Raw genomic sequence first — 17,490 nt, 5'->3', positions numbered from 1 at the left:
GTATTTTAGAGCCCTAGAAGACCACCACACTTGCTCAGATATACATGCCAAATTTGGTTCTGGTCTCACCTGCAATGAACAGAATGTCAGGTACACATTTTAAAACACAAGTACTCAACATATGGATTTCAAAGAAATGTCAATTCACTGCTGTTGGTGCACTTTCCTTAAATTTCTTGTGTATCCATTAATATGCACATAATTTTAGATGAAATGGCCATGCAAGAAAAATTGAATGAAAAGGGATATTTGAATAAGAGGAAGGCTCCATGAGATGGTGCAGATGAATTGTATGCATGCTTCTTCAGTGGGGCTCCATGTAATTGTATTGAACTTCTAAATCAATTCGTTCTGGCCACTGAATTTATTCTCACAATCTACTGTATCACTAAAGAGTTTACAGAGTAGGTATTCCTGAAACTGCTAAATAAAGAAATGGTCTTCAGTTGATTAAATACTGAAAATCCAGCTCCTGACCTTAGCTAACGTTGAATCTTACATTCAAATCACCCTTAACTTTATGCAGAATTATTTGGTTTTAGATCATCTAGTTTTAGGTGCAGAATTCCTTTGTTTATGGTGCCTCAAAGGAGTTTTTGTGTGGTCTGTGTTACACTTTGTGCCTGTTTAAGTAGATTTCACTGGTACAGTCACTGACAGAAGCACTGTAGGGGCATTTGATTTTGTATCTTTTTCTTGGAGACAGATCCTCATAGCCTTTAAACTAGGATTGATACAAGTTCTCAGGACTATTGAAAGCTGCAGCTTCTTGAGTGAGATACATTGTCACTATTTTATCTCTAAATGGTGTATCTTTATCCCATACAGGAGAGTTATATGTGGGCCAAACACTATTGATGTTCCAGTGATCCCTATTTGGAAACTACTCATCAAAGAGGTTAAGCATTTCTGTTGCTTTTATTCTACACTACTTGGGGAGGCAGTGTGCTTATAGAATATGTTGGATTCTGTGTCTGAATTAGCTTCCCAGTACTCACTCATCAAGCACACTCCGTTTTCAAATTCTGTTTAAAGCTGTTCCATGAAATCACCATAAATTAATTTGTTCTCTGTTGCTCCCTATCCTCCATCCCCATGCCTGTATGGCTACTTGGTATTTGTATCTGTGTCCTGGGAGCTCATTCTGTTGGCCTTACGACGGTTGGTGAATGTTTACAAGCTGCATTGGAAACCAAACCTTCCAGAAAAAGGCTGTCTCTTAATCAGCAGAGATGAAGTGAATGGCAGTAGTTGGCATATGCCTACAGCTGCAGAGAGATCCAATGAGCTCATGCCACTGGGCACAGCACCATGTAAATCACCAGTATCTGTTTCAGACACGAACTGGCTATTCATGGCCTAAGAAGAGTGTGATGTGCCTATGGTATGTGAGCCCCATCATTACAGCACAACCTTCTCTTCTCTCACCTTTGTTACGTTTCTTGTAAAGAAGCAAGCAAAACAAGGCTTGGGCTGAGCCATTCACATCCCAAATAACATCCTATTGGTCCAGATTATTTGGCCCTTCTGTGAGATGAAGATGGTTCAATCTGATTAAACTGAAGCTACTGCTCACAAAATTAGAAAGGGGGTTGAGAGATCTAACACTTAACTAATTAGCTTCTATTCCAGCACATTTCTAACAGGGTGGACTGGCTGGGTGTACTGGAGCCATTTAAATGTGGCCAGCTCTTGAGTATTGCTCTCTCTCCAAACAGGTCTTAAATCCATTTTACGTGTTCCAGCTGTTCAGTGTGTGTCTGTGGTTTGCTGAAGATTACATGGAGTATGCCACTGCCATCATAATTATGTCTCTCCTCTCAATTTTTTTGACTGTATATGATCTTAGACAGGTGAGACACCTCACCTTTCTCCACAAGGAGGATTTGTTTCTAATGTCTGGGAAAGGTCACGATGTTACAACATGCACACATACTGTGCTATGGGAGTTACTCAGAGGTTTAGTCTTATGACATAATGTAGTAGCAGGTGCAATGGCCTGGCCTCCTAGTCATCATAATCTCTGTGTGATTCTTTACCCACATCCTCCCTTCCCCATTCCAGTGCTTTGCTTTGTAACCTTTTGTTACACCTTCTCCATAATTAGAGTGGGGAGTTTCTTTCTCTGTATGATTGTACTGCTCCTGGCAGGGGCAGACCCCAGTTTATGAGGGCTCTCATAATCACAAATAACAAAAGGGAATAATTGTTAGTGGATGAATTGCGTCATATAAGAAAGATGTAACGCTTTTGTGTGTTCTCCTTTAATTTATAGCAATCGATTAAACTGCACAGACTGGTTGAGTCTCATAACAACATCATGGTCACTGTCTGCAGAAATAAGGAAGGTGACTCCTGTACATTTCTTTCTTCAATGTGTTTTGTTTCTATAGCAATTTATGTCAAAACCAACAATGTATAGTATCAAATTCCTTCTAGAGCAGTTTCCTCCTCTGTCTCTCAGCTTGATCAGCTAGCTTCTGCAGATTGGGTTAATTTGACTTAGAAGTATGTTGTGGCACAACAATCATATTCATAACTGTTTTAGCACAGCCTTAGCAAAAAAACCCCAGGAGAACTATGTAATTTTTCTTAAAGAAGTGCTGACAAAGCCAACCACATAGCCATTAAATGGCTGTAAGTCCACCTAATTGCTCCATGCAAAGTCTGTTCATTGCCATTGTATTTAGAGCACAAGCCAAAAAGATGGAGTCAAATTAAGAAATGTAAATCCAAACTTCTTCAGTTAGGTTAGTGCATTGGAACAAGAACCACTGATTGGGCTCCTGGGGAGATAAGAAGGAATTCTGCAGCTCAAACTCATGCCTAGACTTTCTAAATATTGGAGGTTGTATTCTTAGGTCCTACTTGTGGTCCTTTGTTTATCAGCCATTATAAAGTAGTAATGATCTATTCAGCAGGTAGTTCCTTGTATTTTTTCCCCTTACCACGGAGAAATATATGAAGCACAAAGTTTGCATTACATGTCACCTACAGGTTTCCAAGAGCTGGAATCACAGAATCTTGTTCCTGGAGATATGCTGGTTTTGAAGGAGGGCAAAACCCTTTTGCCTTGTGATGCCATCCTGATCAGCGGGCAATGCATTGTAAATGAAAGCATGCTGACAGGTACAGTTCATCCCTCCCGCGTTTACCATCAAAACATCATCGTAGCCCTATGGCTTCAGCCAGTGACCCAGGACATACAGTGTTATCATGTATCACCCTTGTTATGAGATAGTCCATAGCTAGCCTAGAAGGGGATTCTTTCCAGTGTTTGCTATAATAAAGAACGAATTATAGTTAGCCCAAATTTATCTAAATAGACAAGACGGACTTTAGGAAGGGCAGTTCATCCTTTTCTTCCTTTCTGGGGCACAGAATTTAGGAGCGGGCCCTCTGATTAGAAAGGAAAGAGGGGACAGTGGAGTGAGCAAAACAGAAGAAACAGTAGATAAGGAGCAAAGTTGTTCCCACACAGGGCCTATAGTCTGCTCAGGCTGTAAGGGTTTCTCTCAGTCACTCTGAATGTCTTGTTGCTCATCGCTGCAACATCTCAAACCTGCTGGAGTGGCTGTCTAGCCCTCCAGACACTTAGCCCCACATTCATGTGATAGTGGAGGACACACCATGTGGGAGAGTTCACTGCAAAGCAGGGTTTTTGGTGTGGGAGATATTCATAGTTTTGTTTCTTATCTTTGAATTTGGTCTTGGTCTGAATTGAACTGAAACCCACAGTTCTGAAATTTCATGTAAATGAGAAATTCCAGAAACCCCTTTCATTTATAAAGCTTCAGGTGTCAAAAAATATTTCTTCTCCTTCACCTTAGCATATCTGCTCTGACATAAACAGGGTATTTGTCAGCTGTCAAGCATTGAGCTAAAGGCTCTCCTTTTTACTAGGAAAGGGAAATACTAGGAAATGTTTAGCACATTTCCGAGTGATATTCCCTATTGACATAAGGAATGTCATGTTTAATTTGCCTAAGGGAATGGTGTAGTGACCTGCACATGAAGTTCAAACCAAGTAAACAACTTGTGGCCATGAAGTGGAGTCATGCAACACCAGTTCAGGTCTGTGTTCCAGTCTGTATATCAACAGCTAGAGTTTTGTGTCTTTGGACTGCTTTGAGTTCTCAGACTTACACAAAGCTGTTGTACTGATGCAAAGGAGAGCTTTTCTCTGGCAGAGTCTGTTTGCTTGCGAGACTTCAAACTTCTATTCACTCTGAAGATGTCACAATATAAAAGTAACATTTCTCTAAACTGGTTTCTCTAGTAAATACCTTCACTTACCATCTAGATGTCTAGATACTGTACTTATTTGAAAGTCAGCAGGCTGATTTTAAGGTGTACTGCAGTTTTCCTCATCTGAGCTCATCTTCCCTAGGGGAAAGTATTCCAGTAACAAAGACCCACTTACCCCAAGCTGATAACTTCAAGCCCTGGAGAATGCACTGTGCAGAGGATTACAAAAAACATGTCCTCTTCTGTGGAACAGAGGTCATACAGACCAAGGCAGATGACAGAGGAGTAGTGAAAGCTGTGGTGTTGCGTACTGGTCAGTCAATACTTCAATTTGCTTTTACTTTCATGCTTTTTCTTACTGGAACAGTCTGACTTAACATGCCCAGTCACATTAAGTTAAAGGCATTAATCCAAATTCACAACAGTCAGATGGAGAATCGATATCCTGGGCTGGGCTAAGCTATTATGCATTGTTTCCGTTTGCTTGGCGTAACTTTTACAAAAACCACTAGCATATGATTACAAAGAATTTTGCTTTGCTTCTCAGATGTTGAAAAAATCCTCCTCCTTAAGACAAAAACAACTTTTTTCTATATTCTACAGAGTAGGTCACGTACACTGAAATGAAATATCTGGGTCTTCTTTCTTAAGTTACGGAAATTATGAGTCATTTTAAAGCCCTTCATTCTTTGTAGAGAACTTTTGGGAATGTTTTCCCCTTGGAATTATTTTAGTGTGTCTTTCCAGGTTTCAATACAGCCAAAGGGGATCTGGTGAGGTCCATTCTCTACCCTAAACCCATGAACTTCAAGCTCTACAGAGATGCTCTCCGGTTCCTAATGTGCCTCATAGCATTTGCAGCCGTTGGAATGATCTACACAGTGTGTGTATTTGCACTTAATGGGGTGAGTTACTAAATGCAGGAGAAATGGTCACACCCAGTTTCAAGAGACTTGAGTGGCTTCATATACCTGTATATATAAAAATATGGTCCTTGTCACTCTGCTTTTTGCCTTAGTATGAGGCCATTTTGCAGTGTAATTCAATTTGTGACAGTACACAAGCTCTCATACATTCACTTCCAAGGTGCCAAAACCCACTGTTTTCCAATAGTCATTTCTTCTGAGGCTTTAGCAAATCCTGTGCAAGCACTGCATGTCTTATCAGCAGCCTTCTGTATGCCAACTGCCTCTCTGTTGCCTGCCCTGTGCTTGCTGATACATGTAATTATCAATGCATGTAGTTAGCATAATGCTTTCTAGAGCTCTGAAAATGGGACATGCCAAGAGCTGAGCACTCTGCAAGTAGCTCTTACAGAGTTTTTGTGGCACCTTTTGTACATTCCTAGAAAAATCACAAGTGAATCATGGATTAAATGGGACACAGACTGATGTGTCATTGTGAAAAGGCAGCTTTCCAAAAACTTCAGTTTAGATCAGAGACCGCTCTATCCCTGTCCACTGTCTCTGAGAGTAACTGGTATCAAATGCTTATGGAAACTGATTAGGAAGTAGGGCAAGTATAGAACAATTCTTCCCTGGCATAGTCTTCTAACTTCTTGAAGAGAATGGTTTAACAGTTCAGTAAGCTGTCTTTTGTATCTAGATCATCTAGCTGTAATAACCACTGAAAATCTCCCAGTATGGTTTAATATATTTCTGAATTAATTTGTGCCTTGGACTTGACAGCGCCCATGGTAATGATTCCCACAGTGTCATTATGTACTGCATAAAAATGTTTTTAAAGCTTCTGTCTAAATCACTGAAGGCACTGTAGATTTTTGTTCTAGAGAAGTAGCAAATAGCTGCTTTCCATTTGATATTTCCTGTACTATTCATGATTTAGAGATCATTTGCCACCCGTTCAGCCGCCTTTCTTCCATGTTATGGAGCCCTGAACAGTGCAGGGTATAAACACAGATCCCTGACATTTACTGATGTTACAAACAACTCCCTGCTTTCATCTGCCTTTTGTTTTTCATATCTTTGTACAGTCATTTGGTGGGGGTGGGGTGGTGGAAGGGAGATAACCTTCACTTAGTTATCACTCAGCTCAATGTCCTTGAGAGCTTTTGGGAAATAACTTTTGCAAAGCCAACTCTCCTGTATCAGTCGAGTCACCCACACCTCCACTAATTTTTTTCCATAGTCTTCCAGAAGGTTTATGGGGTATTAATTCTCTCTGTGAAGACTGTGTTAGCTTTTCTCTAATCTGCCATATACATCAAGACTCAATTAATTCTGTATTATAATTTTAATCAAGTTTCTCAATGTAAAACTAAGACTTACTGTGTCAGGAAGCAGCAAGGGCCAGTTATTCCTTAGGGGAAGGCAAGCCAGGAGCCGAGGGTGACGAGAACACAGGTAGTGCACTCACCGACCAGGGCACAGTCACACAGTATCTGAACATGGCAGGGAGAGGTAGGTGCTGGTAAGAGCCCATCAATAGTCCCAGCAAGGCAAAGTGGAAATAATCCAGGCAGACGCATCAGAAGCAGACGGGTATGAGAACAAGACTGCAACCCACCCCTAAAGGTGTCCATCCAGGAGACAGTGCTAAAGGCAGGTAGACTACAACATGGCTCAAACAGGGACTGAAGACCCAGGAGTGATCTTAAATCGAGCTTCTGAACCCATGAGCAGAGGATGTGGGTGGAGGTGGGGCTCGTGTGTGTAATTAAGGCCTATTAGTGCACCTAGGGCCCTGCCATATTGGTCTCTAAGTCTCTGGAAGGTTCATCTGAAACCCTTTTAAAAACAGTTCACTCATTCTCATGCATCAAGATCAATGTAAGAAATAGTTGTACACTGTAAACAGTAGTTTTGCAATTTTAAAAGCCTAATTGCTTTAGAACTTGCTCAAAAACTTTCAAGAAATCATTTCATGCTGTGATAATTATCTGCCAATGTAAAGTCTAAGTCCTGAGTTGCAAGGTTGATTCTGCAATTCAGCTTTTGAATCATTTTTCTCCTTTGGAATAATCTACAATCAGTTGGCTCAGATGATTAATTCCCCTCGGGATATTAAAGAAAGTGTGTTTAAGAACATACCCTGGTGTCTGCTTTGCAGTTTTTCCTTTTTTTTTAACTTCCCCCTTGTAATATGTAAAATACATGCTGATGTTATCACAGCAGCTGAAACTGTCTTGTCAGACTGGTGTAAGATACAGTCACGTGATATACTAAATGCTTTCTCTTCTGTGAGTGTGTTTATCTGAAGGTGATAAGTGCTTCGTTCTAACATAAAATAGATACAAAATATTATCAAACTGGTGCCTTCTGTGGTCTGAAACAACATCAATGAAGGGAGAATGAGAACATGATGGAAATTCAGCACATCAAATGCAACATGATTTATGGTCAAAGTCCCAATCTCAGAAGCAGTAATAATAATAGAACTCTATGATGGTTTGCAGATCCTTCTGAACTGCAAATTGGCTTTAGTTTGCAGTGTCTCCATTCTGGGACCCCAATTCGAAATGCATTCAATCCTTTAGCAGAGATACCAACTGCCGAGAACAACAGTGCCGACATTCAGCATATTGGTAGTCAGTTTTACACTGACCTCTAAACTCCTAAATTAGAGATTAATTTTAGAAATGTAACTTTTACTTCCATGTCTCTTCCTGCAGGTAAAAGCGATTTCCTTTCGCAACTCCTAGAACATAAGGTCAGGAGAAATCATTAGCTCATGCATTCTGCCCTCCTTTTCAGCACCATCCCATATGTCTCACCTGTCACCCTAACATGGAGTCCAGACCTATGCCTGTAGGCAGCTGGATGAATGCCCATATAAATGGCAGATTCTTGTGTGCTGTATCATGGGAAACTGGGCTTGACTGAGGGTGCAATAACCTAGCTGGCATGTTTGAACTCATGTGCTTTGGAGGAGACTGTGAGCTCTACCTGGCAGGTTTATTGGCATCAAGAATGAAGGCAGGCCTGGAGGCTGCTCTTTAGTGGTGGTGTAGCCTTAAAGCCTTTGGTTAAATCAAAACAATTAATTTCTTAGCGAGATGAATACGTGACGGACAACAGGCAGAAAACAGCACAGCCTGAAGCACCTCTAGTGGAGGGGAGGAGGGATGAAGAGGACTACACTCAGACAATCCAAGCAGCACTCCTTGCCACCCTCTTGCTGATTAACTGCCTTTGGTTTTATGTCAGGAGGAGGCAGGAGAAGTGGTGAAGAAGGCTTTGGATGTTATCACTATTGCTGTCCCCCCAGCTCTGCCAGCTGCCTTGACAACAGGGATCATTTATACCCAGCGGAGGCTGAAGAAAAAGGGCATCTTCTGCATCAGCCCACAGAGGATCAACATGTGTGGACAGCTGAACCTCATCTGCTTTGACAAAGTAACTGCGTTGTGGTGGTTACTCTCTTACTACTAATGGGAACCATGCTAGGGGTGGGAGAGTATGGGTTTTGATTAAGCATTTCCACTGTATTTTAGAAACACACTGACCAATCTTGCATACTTAAGTTTGTGTTGTCTGAACACTGTTGTGAATTGTTGTTTTTCTTGGAATCTAGGAATTGGCTGGTAGCTCTTTTGCTCTGCACTGTGCTGGCATTTTCTGGACAGTAACTTCTTAAAATAAGTCTTGCTTTTTATTCCTCTTGAGGCTTTTATGTGGGAAGTTAATTTAAATGTACATTTTAACTTAGACTGGCACCTTAACAGAAGATGGCCTGGATCTCTGGGGCTTGCTGCCGTGTGAAAGAAACTGGTAAGGCTCCTTGACACACCAATGGCATTTAAATTTGATGGGATAATGACTGGATTCTTCTAGACGTATGAACAAATCTGAAAGACAATTCATGTCAAACAGCAGTTTGAAGTTCCCCATGTTTAGATTTCCAATATTACCTCTATAGCTTCTGGAAAATGAGTTGTTTGCCTCACCTCAAGGGTCCTGCTCCATGTGAAAAGAAGCAGGCACTGTCATCAGCATTTGGCACAGCATGCCCAGGCAGGGTAGTCTGCAGTAGGCATGCTAGGTTAGATCTCAAAGCTGCAGCAATGCCCCAACCCTTTATGACAGGAAGTCACTGTTGCCCACAAGATTGCTGCTCAGTTGCTTCAGTGCCCATGTTTTTGCCCATTTACATTTCCAGAAATGTACATGCACAAAGATGCTCAAACTTATATCAGCCTCACAGCTCAAGGGTCCTTGCACAAGGGTCAAGGAAGATATTTTATAAAACCTCTGTCCATCCCAATGGACTCCTTAACTATGCAGAATACACTTATTCTGAGTATATATATCCCAGCCTTTAACAGGTGTGTGAGAAATAGCTCATGGGGGAGGACAAGTCCCCAGAAACACGCTTGTAGTCTGACCACAGGATAGGACTTTTAACAGTCCCCTGATTTAGGATTTTTTGTTTGTCATATGTTATTTGGTGTTCTCTGATGGTAATTTTTATGTTCTCTTTTGCGTTAGTTTCCAGGACATTCACAGCTTCCCTGCAGACCACAGCCTGCCTTGGGGCCCGGTGTTCAGAGCAATGGCGGTTTGTCATTCACTAATTGTTTGGGAGGGCAAGATCCAAGGAGACCCGCTGGATGTGAAAATGTTTGAGGCCACTAACTGGGTAAATCTGTGCTTTATTGTTATGCAAATAGTGGTGGGGAGTTTTGGTGTCCTCACAAAGGAGAAATGTCCCAAGCCCTCCCATGCAAATAGCACTTCCCACACAGAAATAAAACAGCTAAAGCCCAGAAGAGATACACATGCTCAGGCTATTTTTTTCACCTTTGTTAGAGCTCTGTCAATGTGCAGATTTTTCTACCATCTTCAGGTCTGAAATCCCATGCTCTTATGAAAGTACTCTGCTTTCTGTCTCTGTCCCGTTACCTACAAAGAGCCATCGAGTGTTGCCGTTTGCTCTCTGATCAGTTGTGGTGGGAATGAGCATTTATGAACGCTAAAAGGCTGAAAATCTGAGATGGATAAGAGGGAAATAGCCCATAATTACCTGGTGGAAGGTATAGCCACAAGATGTTGCTGATGCAAGATAAGAGATTCAGGGCAAGGATTAGCTAGTTATGTGGGTGACAACCTCTGTACTTAACACCTGCCTGTTTTGTATCTGCATAATATGTAAAACAGCCAAGTTTCAAGGAATAAACTATTCAGTAATGACAGGAGTTAAAGAGTGTTTTTTGCCAGGGGCATCATCTTGCCATCTCAGCCTTAGGCAGACACCCGTCAAAGTTATAAATTAAACAAGAATAATTCTGTTAAATAACTCCTGTGAAACAAGAATAATCATGTGACACCATAATATATTTTTATTCCTCACAGTCATGTTGCAATATTTAAAAAATCCATCTGATCTGTGGAATACTTCAACAGCAGAGGATGGCGCTTTCTACATTAATACAAACTCTTATTTATTACTTTCCCATTGGGTCTATGTTATATCTAAAGATTTTTTGCATATTTAAGTGGGTTAATGAATAAAGGGTTTATTGTCAGTGAGAGGACATAATCTATTTGCTGTGCAAGAGTACAGCAGTATCTTAGTAAAGTTGGTGAAGCTCTGGATTTGATTGCCAAAGGACGCACTGGGTTTTCGATTACTGAAGATTTTTAGTGTGACATCAGACAGACCTCCCTCAGGAATGAAGATGATACCTTGTTTTGAGGGAAGGAAAAGCTCAAAATGATTCCTTGAGGTTCCTTTCAGCTCTACTGGTACTGTGATCTGAAAGATTTTTGTCTTTCAATACACAGGTGCTAGATGATTCCAGTGGACACCAGATTGAAGGTCAAGGATTCACACACGCCACAGTTGTTAGACCTGGGCCTAAAGCCAGCAGTGTAAGCTATTTGCAAGATTCACGTTCATGATCAAGTTAAACTGTCAGTGTTAAGAGTACCTTTCAGTAGAGAAGTGCTTGGTTGTCCTAGTCCAAGACAGCTCTTCCACACTTCGTCTTTCTTGTACTGCCTGCAGAGAGATTGCCTTGCTCTCTCCGGTTAAAAAGAGATGCCTGGGGGAGCTTGCTGCTCACATCAGAAGCTGGGGGGATGCTGGATGACAGATTGTCTGTCTCAGGAATTTGCCTGTCCTGGTGGCTTGACACTCAATCCAAACTCAGCTGAGTGGTGAAGATCTCTAAAAACACTTGAGACTGCAGTGGAGTCTGGTAGCTGATGTCAGACTGTTACTGGTGACATACACCAAGGTGGCAGGGTGGAAGTGCTTTCAGACATTCATTTTCCCTTTGCAAGACCAGTGTAAGACCTAGCAGAGTCTTGCTAAAGAAACAGGACTAGCGAGTTCCTTTCAGTAAATGACGTCTAATAGTCTGCTAAAACTGTCAGTCAACTTTTCCTATTGCTTTATCTGAATATTTCTGTACAAATTCCACCTCCTCTTTATATACCAGTCCTTTCTGTCCCGCTGTGAAAAATCAGCCCATTATACATGGTTAGCTTCTTACCATGGCCAAGAGGACAGACCTAAAATCCTTTGGCCTGAGTTTAAAATCCTTGCTGCAGTATCTAATCCACCTGCTTTTCTCCTAGGCCCCAGTGGAAGGTGTTACTGTTTTACATCAGTTTCCATTTTCTTCAACGTTGCAGAGAATGTCTGTCATTGCTCAGGAAATTGGTGGGGAACAACAGGTCTTCACAAAAGGGGCTCCAGAAATGGTAGCCATGTTATGTAGAGCAGAAACAGGTAACTAACATTTATAAATGCTTCCTAGAAACCCATACGTAAAAGTGACTTTTGATGGTGCAATGAACTGGAAGGTCCAAATGAGATTTCTGGGTCTAAGACTTTATACTTAGCCTGAAAAGTTAAGAGTCTCTCGGTTGTGCTCCAAGTCTAAAGCTAAGCTCTCATACAGCCCTTCTCAGCAAAGGAGGACTGCTAAGAGATAAAAGCAAGTACCAACTCTTGTAGAAGGTGTACAGTCTCTGCCAGAATAGATATTTGGAAAAGTTCTCTACTGTTCCAGTATACACCAAAAAAAAGTGTTATTTTTTTTCTCCAAGCCTTGGGAGGGCAGCCAGAAGAGCACAGCTCCTTTATGACACACTGGAAGAAGGTAAGTTTTTGCAGAATAGTTTAGGATTGTAAGTGCAAAGTGGCAGAGGAGAGACAATGATATTGAACAAAGTTGAGTTCAGCAGCTTTCCTTGATGTCATTGGCCTATTTGTAGACTTTAGGTGTACCTGCCCTCTGGGACAGGAACCTTTCCTGCTCCAAGGCTTCCTTTTATTAAAAAGCAGTCAAATGCCCTGATGAACTGTCTCTGTCTCTTTTGCACAGTCCCATCAGACTTTGAAAGCAAGCTTCTGCTCTACACAGCGCAGGGCTTTAGGGTCATCGGACTGGCATGTAAATCTCTACAGGCAGGGAAGCAATCTGCTGATCTAACAAGGTAAGCCATAGACTTAGTACCATTACCACAACACCCCTGCCAAGAGCAGGGCTGTAGTACAGAGTTTTGTTATATTCATGCCAGGGGGAATCTGATTTAAATCTGGATATAGGTCTGTCTGAGAATGGGTAGAGGATGCTTCACTACCTCATGTTTATAGCACATGCCCAGAATCCTTACACATTTCTTAACTTTGGATCAACACAAGAAGTATAACTCTAATACATTCTGAAGTCTAGTCCACCTCTCCCTCAGTCCGTTGTTTCTACCAATCTCCTTGCAGATTTATCCAGGCTTTCAGCTGAAAAGAAGTCCTTTTTTTTTTTTTTTTTTGTTATCCTGGCTCCTTGATTAAGCAAAGGCAGCAGATGATCCCCATTACACCGTGTGTTCTCTAACCCAGTCGAAGTCAGCAGGCTATCTTCTACTGCTGCCTTACTAAATCCTTCAGCTTTCTAGCTTTAGCTCTCTTTAGTTTCTAGTGAAGCCAGCAAACTCTTCTGCTATGCTCATGGTGTGAGTTTTCCACAAGCCTCACCTACACATGAATCCGTATGCTTTTACCCAAATCCCTCTAGCTTTTGCCTGTGATACTCCAGAAACATCACTTCTGAAACATTTGCAGTTACTTAGCATCTGCTGTCCTCTTTGTTTACTAGCTGCAGGTCCCAATCCAGATGGGGCTCACTTGCTCTTTCACAGGGCTTTTTGCTTTGCTGAAAGGGCAAATGACACTGAGGCAAAGTGCAAGTGGCTTGTTTAATTCTTTTGACAAGGTGTCATAACAGACCTATCCAACTCAATGAGCAAATGGGTATGATATGGCCCAGTTTTTGCAGTTGTGTGTGCCGTTATAGCATGTGTGATGTATATACTGCCAGGAGAAAAAAGAAAACTGGAGGTCAAACACAGGATCCACTGTAAAAGCAGTGACTATTCAGGCACCACCTAACTCAGCTACTCTGACTGCCATGCAAGTTTTTGGCATCACCTCCTCCTTACTACAGCAGCTAAAATAAGTGTTTGAAAGCTTTTCTTTTTTTCAGACTCTTCAGAGTCAACCTGTCTCCCTGAGCGACCTCTAGTTTATGGCTTGGGGATGGGTTTGTTTGCCAAATTCTGTTCTCAACTGCATGTGTTCAACTGTAAAAGAAGCAATAGCACAGGTGTAAAGAAAAGAGCAGGAGAGAACAGAATTGTAGTTCCCACATGCTGTTTGCTCAGGTCCTACTGTCAAGGGTAACAGATACGTTTACTAAGGTATATTTCTTTGTTGTACAGTCCTCAAATGAGAAGGACTAGTATGCATGAACATTCCAAATCAGACCACTACAGTTTGGGAATCCTGCAGGAAATTCAGGGTGCTTTTTCATGTTGGCTAAGGATGATGCATGAATGGAAAACAGTCCAACTTATCCCTCAGGCTTCATGTTGGTATGTGGAACAGGTAGGTCAAAATTGGCTCTTTTTTGATTTGATAATTAAGCAAACATGAGCTGGAAGCTGGCTATGTACTGAACTCATTCATCAGAACAAGGCAAGAAGAGAATAGAAGGATGAAAAACCAAGTGAAGATCCTCCAGACACAACCAGCACCACTTGCTGCCAGTGGGAAGCAAGCCCTGCTGGTGCTGAAATAGCACGACAAAAGACAGAATGCCTGTGACTACTGAAAACTAACAAGTTATTTTAATTCTTTTGAGTTAGGTGGGATGGTTAACAGTTATAACTGGCTATCTGCAAATTCAATGCAAAAAGAAGAATTAAATCTGTCTGTCCTTCACTATTAGGGAGGAGGTGGAATCTGATCTGACATTCCTGGGTCTGCTGATAATGGAGAATCGATTAAAGAGAGAGACAAAGCCTGTCCTGGAAGAGCTCAGTGCTGCACGCATCAGGAGTGTTATGGTCACAGGTAAGGGTGGATTATTTATGTTGCCACTGGCCCAGACAGGGAGTTCAATGATGTTTGAGAGAACAGTCTGCTGCTTTGTCACCGCCACTGGTAGGAAGGCACAGACATTTGTGTCTTTTGTACAATTATAGTCCAAGAAGCATCTATGTTGTAATAATGTTGTGAGCTGAACCATGCAGTCTTATGCCCCTGACAGCTTCACCAAGCTGTGTGAGATACCTAACTCTTAATCTGTCCCACTTTCACCACAGATCAGAGCCTTCCTGTTCCTCTGATACTTTCCAGTGAGTCCATTTGTTCTCCTTGGTAAGGTTATCAGATGACATGCACAAAGACATGTCATGCAAAATCCCCTCTTTATAAGGTCTTGTGAAATCCTGTTGTCATAAATGAGCAAAGGTGGAGCATGAATGCCAGGACAAATCACTGACACTTATGACATCTGGTAACTCATGCCTACCAGTCCCTATTTATCCCATGTTTTTCTTGAAGGGCTGGTTTGGATTTGAATGGGATAACCCCCAGTTTTGCCATGGTCCAAAGACATTTTTCCAGATGTGACACAAATCTTGTCTTCCTGGGCTTCACCCCTTTCAGCACACCAAAGCTATCTAAGGCCAACTGCTGAGAATCAGTGATACTAGCAGCAACTTAGCAGTGAATCCCTTACTGTTTTTTGTACAAAACACATAATCTAGGAGCATGTTCCCCATCTGGATTTCTTCAAGCTGAAGATGAAAATATTTCATTTCCAGATGAAAATATATTTAATTATTGAGACAGACCTCATCTGCAAAGTTTTGGTCTTTATCAAAAACTTTCTTTAGGCACAGACACTGAAATTTTATTGATTCTTGCAGATGTATGTGAAAACTCAGAATTCAGGAAAAAGCTAATGTTCTCTCCATAAACAAATCCTTACTGCGGAATTTTTAGATAGCACTCCCCTTGATTTTTCCAGGTGACAACATTCAGACAGCTGTAACTGTTGCCAAAAATGCTGGGATGATTTCTCCAATGAACAGAGTGATTCTTGTGGAAGCAAACAAAATACCTGGATCTTTTTCAGCATCTGTAACCTGGAAACCATTAGAAGAAAACAAAACTGAAGATTACGGAAGCCTGGTGAGCATATAAGAAGCAGGTTTTGTGCAGCAGGAAAACAAACTATGCTGGAATGCTTACAATAATAACGCAGTGGGATTACGCTAGTATAACAGAGATCAGTCATTCACCATCATTTGCATGTCAGGATGTTATCTGCTAGAAAAGTGTTTGAAAAGAAGGAATCTTTCTAAAAATGTATTCCCTTAGAGCTTCCTTTCTAGCATATTATCTTGTGAACATGTTTTTGCTAACTGCTTAGCTAGGATTGAGAACAGCTTTGCAGAAACCCAGGAAAGATTTGTCTCTAGCCCTCATGCTTAGCTGATGCCAGTTTAAAGCACATTTCCTTTCCTCGCAGGGTAAATTTGATAGTATAGATGTGGACTTAAAATTTGTGGAACTGCACTGAATGAACCAGCCCTGTTCAAGCAGGTAGAGAGCACTTCCCCATACCTCCAGAATTAAAACACAGATTAACTGTTGAGAAATTGCATATGCGCAGTGAAGCATAGGCTAGCTATGTTACAAAATTATATTTCATCAAGCAACTCCACAAAGAAACTGAGACAAAGACCAGTTACTCTCTCTCTGAAGAGTAGGTCTGGAGGTGCTGACCCTTCTCTGAGAAGTACTAGAGTCAGGCAGAAGGTAGGGAATCTCTGCAGGGGCTGTCGAGAGGCTCCTTTATACCAAAGCTCAGTCTGAGCAGCATCTTCACTGCAAACACACATGCCTAGTTGTGGTGCCCATATGCTCTCTCTAGCCCCTCTCACAGTGCAGCCCACCAGACTGGGTCTGTGGCATAAATTCTATCAAATGCGGCAATGCTGAGGGCTAGCTTTTAAGACATGTGAAGCACCCAGTTCACACTGAAATTAATGGCATTATATGGCTAAATCCCTTTACAAATCCAGACAAAGGCAATGAGCCTTGAACCCGGGTCTCCCAGTCTTCACCAGTGCCCTCCCCATGGTACGTCCTTTTCCTTGTCTGTAGTAGTGCTTGTGTAAATGCACATAGTAGCTTTTGAGGGCCTGGGAGCAGCACCCATTCTGTCTTGTTTTATAGGAGGATGACAGTCAGAGTGAACGAAGAATCAGGCTGGCATTGGGATCAGGCCAGTATCATTTTGCCATGAGTGGAAAATCTTACCAAATTGTAGCACAGCATTTCAGGCACTTACTTCCAAAGGTAAGATGTAGATTATTTAACTGGAGTAGGCTTGCCATTCAGTAGATTCAGATTGTCCTGATATAATTAGCTGAAGAGATCTCTACTAGGACATCTTTTGGGAACAATTCTAACCCTGAAATACTTACGGGCTGGATGCATCTCTGATATTAATGCATAGGGAAGGATCTGAAAACCCCTGGAATTTTTCTGCAACATGAGAGGACCAGACCTGCCTCATGGTGTGAGCACATGCTTAAAACATTTGTGCCCATATGCGTGGCCCGTGCACAACACTGATTCTGTCATGTTTTGGAGAACAGGAGAAAACATGGTGTTACACATCAGGCAATTCAGCATGACTTGTCTTATGGAAAGAATAGTCATATGAATTCTCTTCTAGTAAATCCTTGCCTGGTAATCTGTGTTCATCTGGTAACTCAAATGGCACTCCAGGCCTCTTGTCCTTTTTATGATTGTAATTTTTTCAAAATATTAATTAGGATACCTTTTATCTTTGATCATCAGCCTTTCTTGCTTTGGAGTTTAGCATCAGTTGTTTGGAAATGTGAATTTTTGGTGGTTTCTATTCCAGATTATCATTGAAATCATTTATGACTTTTACCTCAAGTGTTTAAAAAATCA

The 17,490-nt window shown here is 41.5% G+C and overlaps 1 protein-coding gene across 1 annotated transcript in view; it reads left to right on the top strand.

The window, feature by feature from the left end:
* The window catches only part of LOC104627022 (probable cation-transporting ATPase 13A4), a 41,472-nt gene that overhangs the window by 13,145 nt on the left and 10,837 nt on the right, over positions 1–17,490 (top strand). The window contains exons 5-20 of the mRNA XM_010295104.1: positions 10–90; positions 829–898; positions 1,719–1,853; positions 2,276–2,348; positions 2,998–3,129; positions 4,391–4,561; positions 4,996–5,153; positions 8,415–8,603; positions 8,917–8,978; positions 9,696–9,846; positions 10,992–11,078; positions 11,790–11,943; positions 12,542–12,653; positions 14,444–14,568; positions 15,530–15,693; positions 16,744–16,868. Of these exons, the coding sequence (XP_010293406.1) occupies positions 10–90; positions 829–898; positions 1,719–1,853; positions 2,276–2,348; positions 2,998–3,129; positions 4,391–4,561; positions 4,996–5,153; positions 8,415–8,603; positions 8,917–8,978; positions 9,696–9,846; positions 10,992–11,078; positions 11,790–11,943; positions 12,542–12,653; positions 14,444–14,568; positions 15,530–15,693; positions 16,744–16,868 (1,989 nt within the window). The remainder of the gene's footprint in view (positions 1–9; positions 91–828; positions 899–1,718; positions 1,854–2,275; positions 2,349–2,997; positions 3,130–4,390; positions 4,562–4,995; positions 5,154–8,414; positions 8,604–8,916; positions 8,979–9,695; positions 9,847–10,991; positions 11,079–11,789; positions 11,944–12,541; positions 12,654–14,443; positions 14,569–15,529; positions 15,694–16,743; positions 16,869–17,490) is intronic.

This window comes from Phaethon lepturus, unplaced genomic scaffold (assembly GCF_000687285.1).
Source record: "Phaethon lepturus isolate BGI_N335 unplaced genomic scaffold, ASM68728v1 scaffold59, whole genome shotgun sequence".
Taxonomy (NCBI): domain Eukaryota; kingdom Metazoa; phylum Chordata; class Aves; order Phaethontiformes; family Phaethontidae; genus Phaethon; species Phaethon lepturus.
The sequence above is the reverse complement of the archived record's forward strand: the minus strand, read 5'-3'. Positions and strand labels throughout refer to the sequence as shown.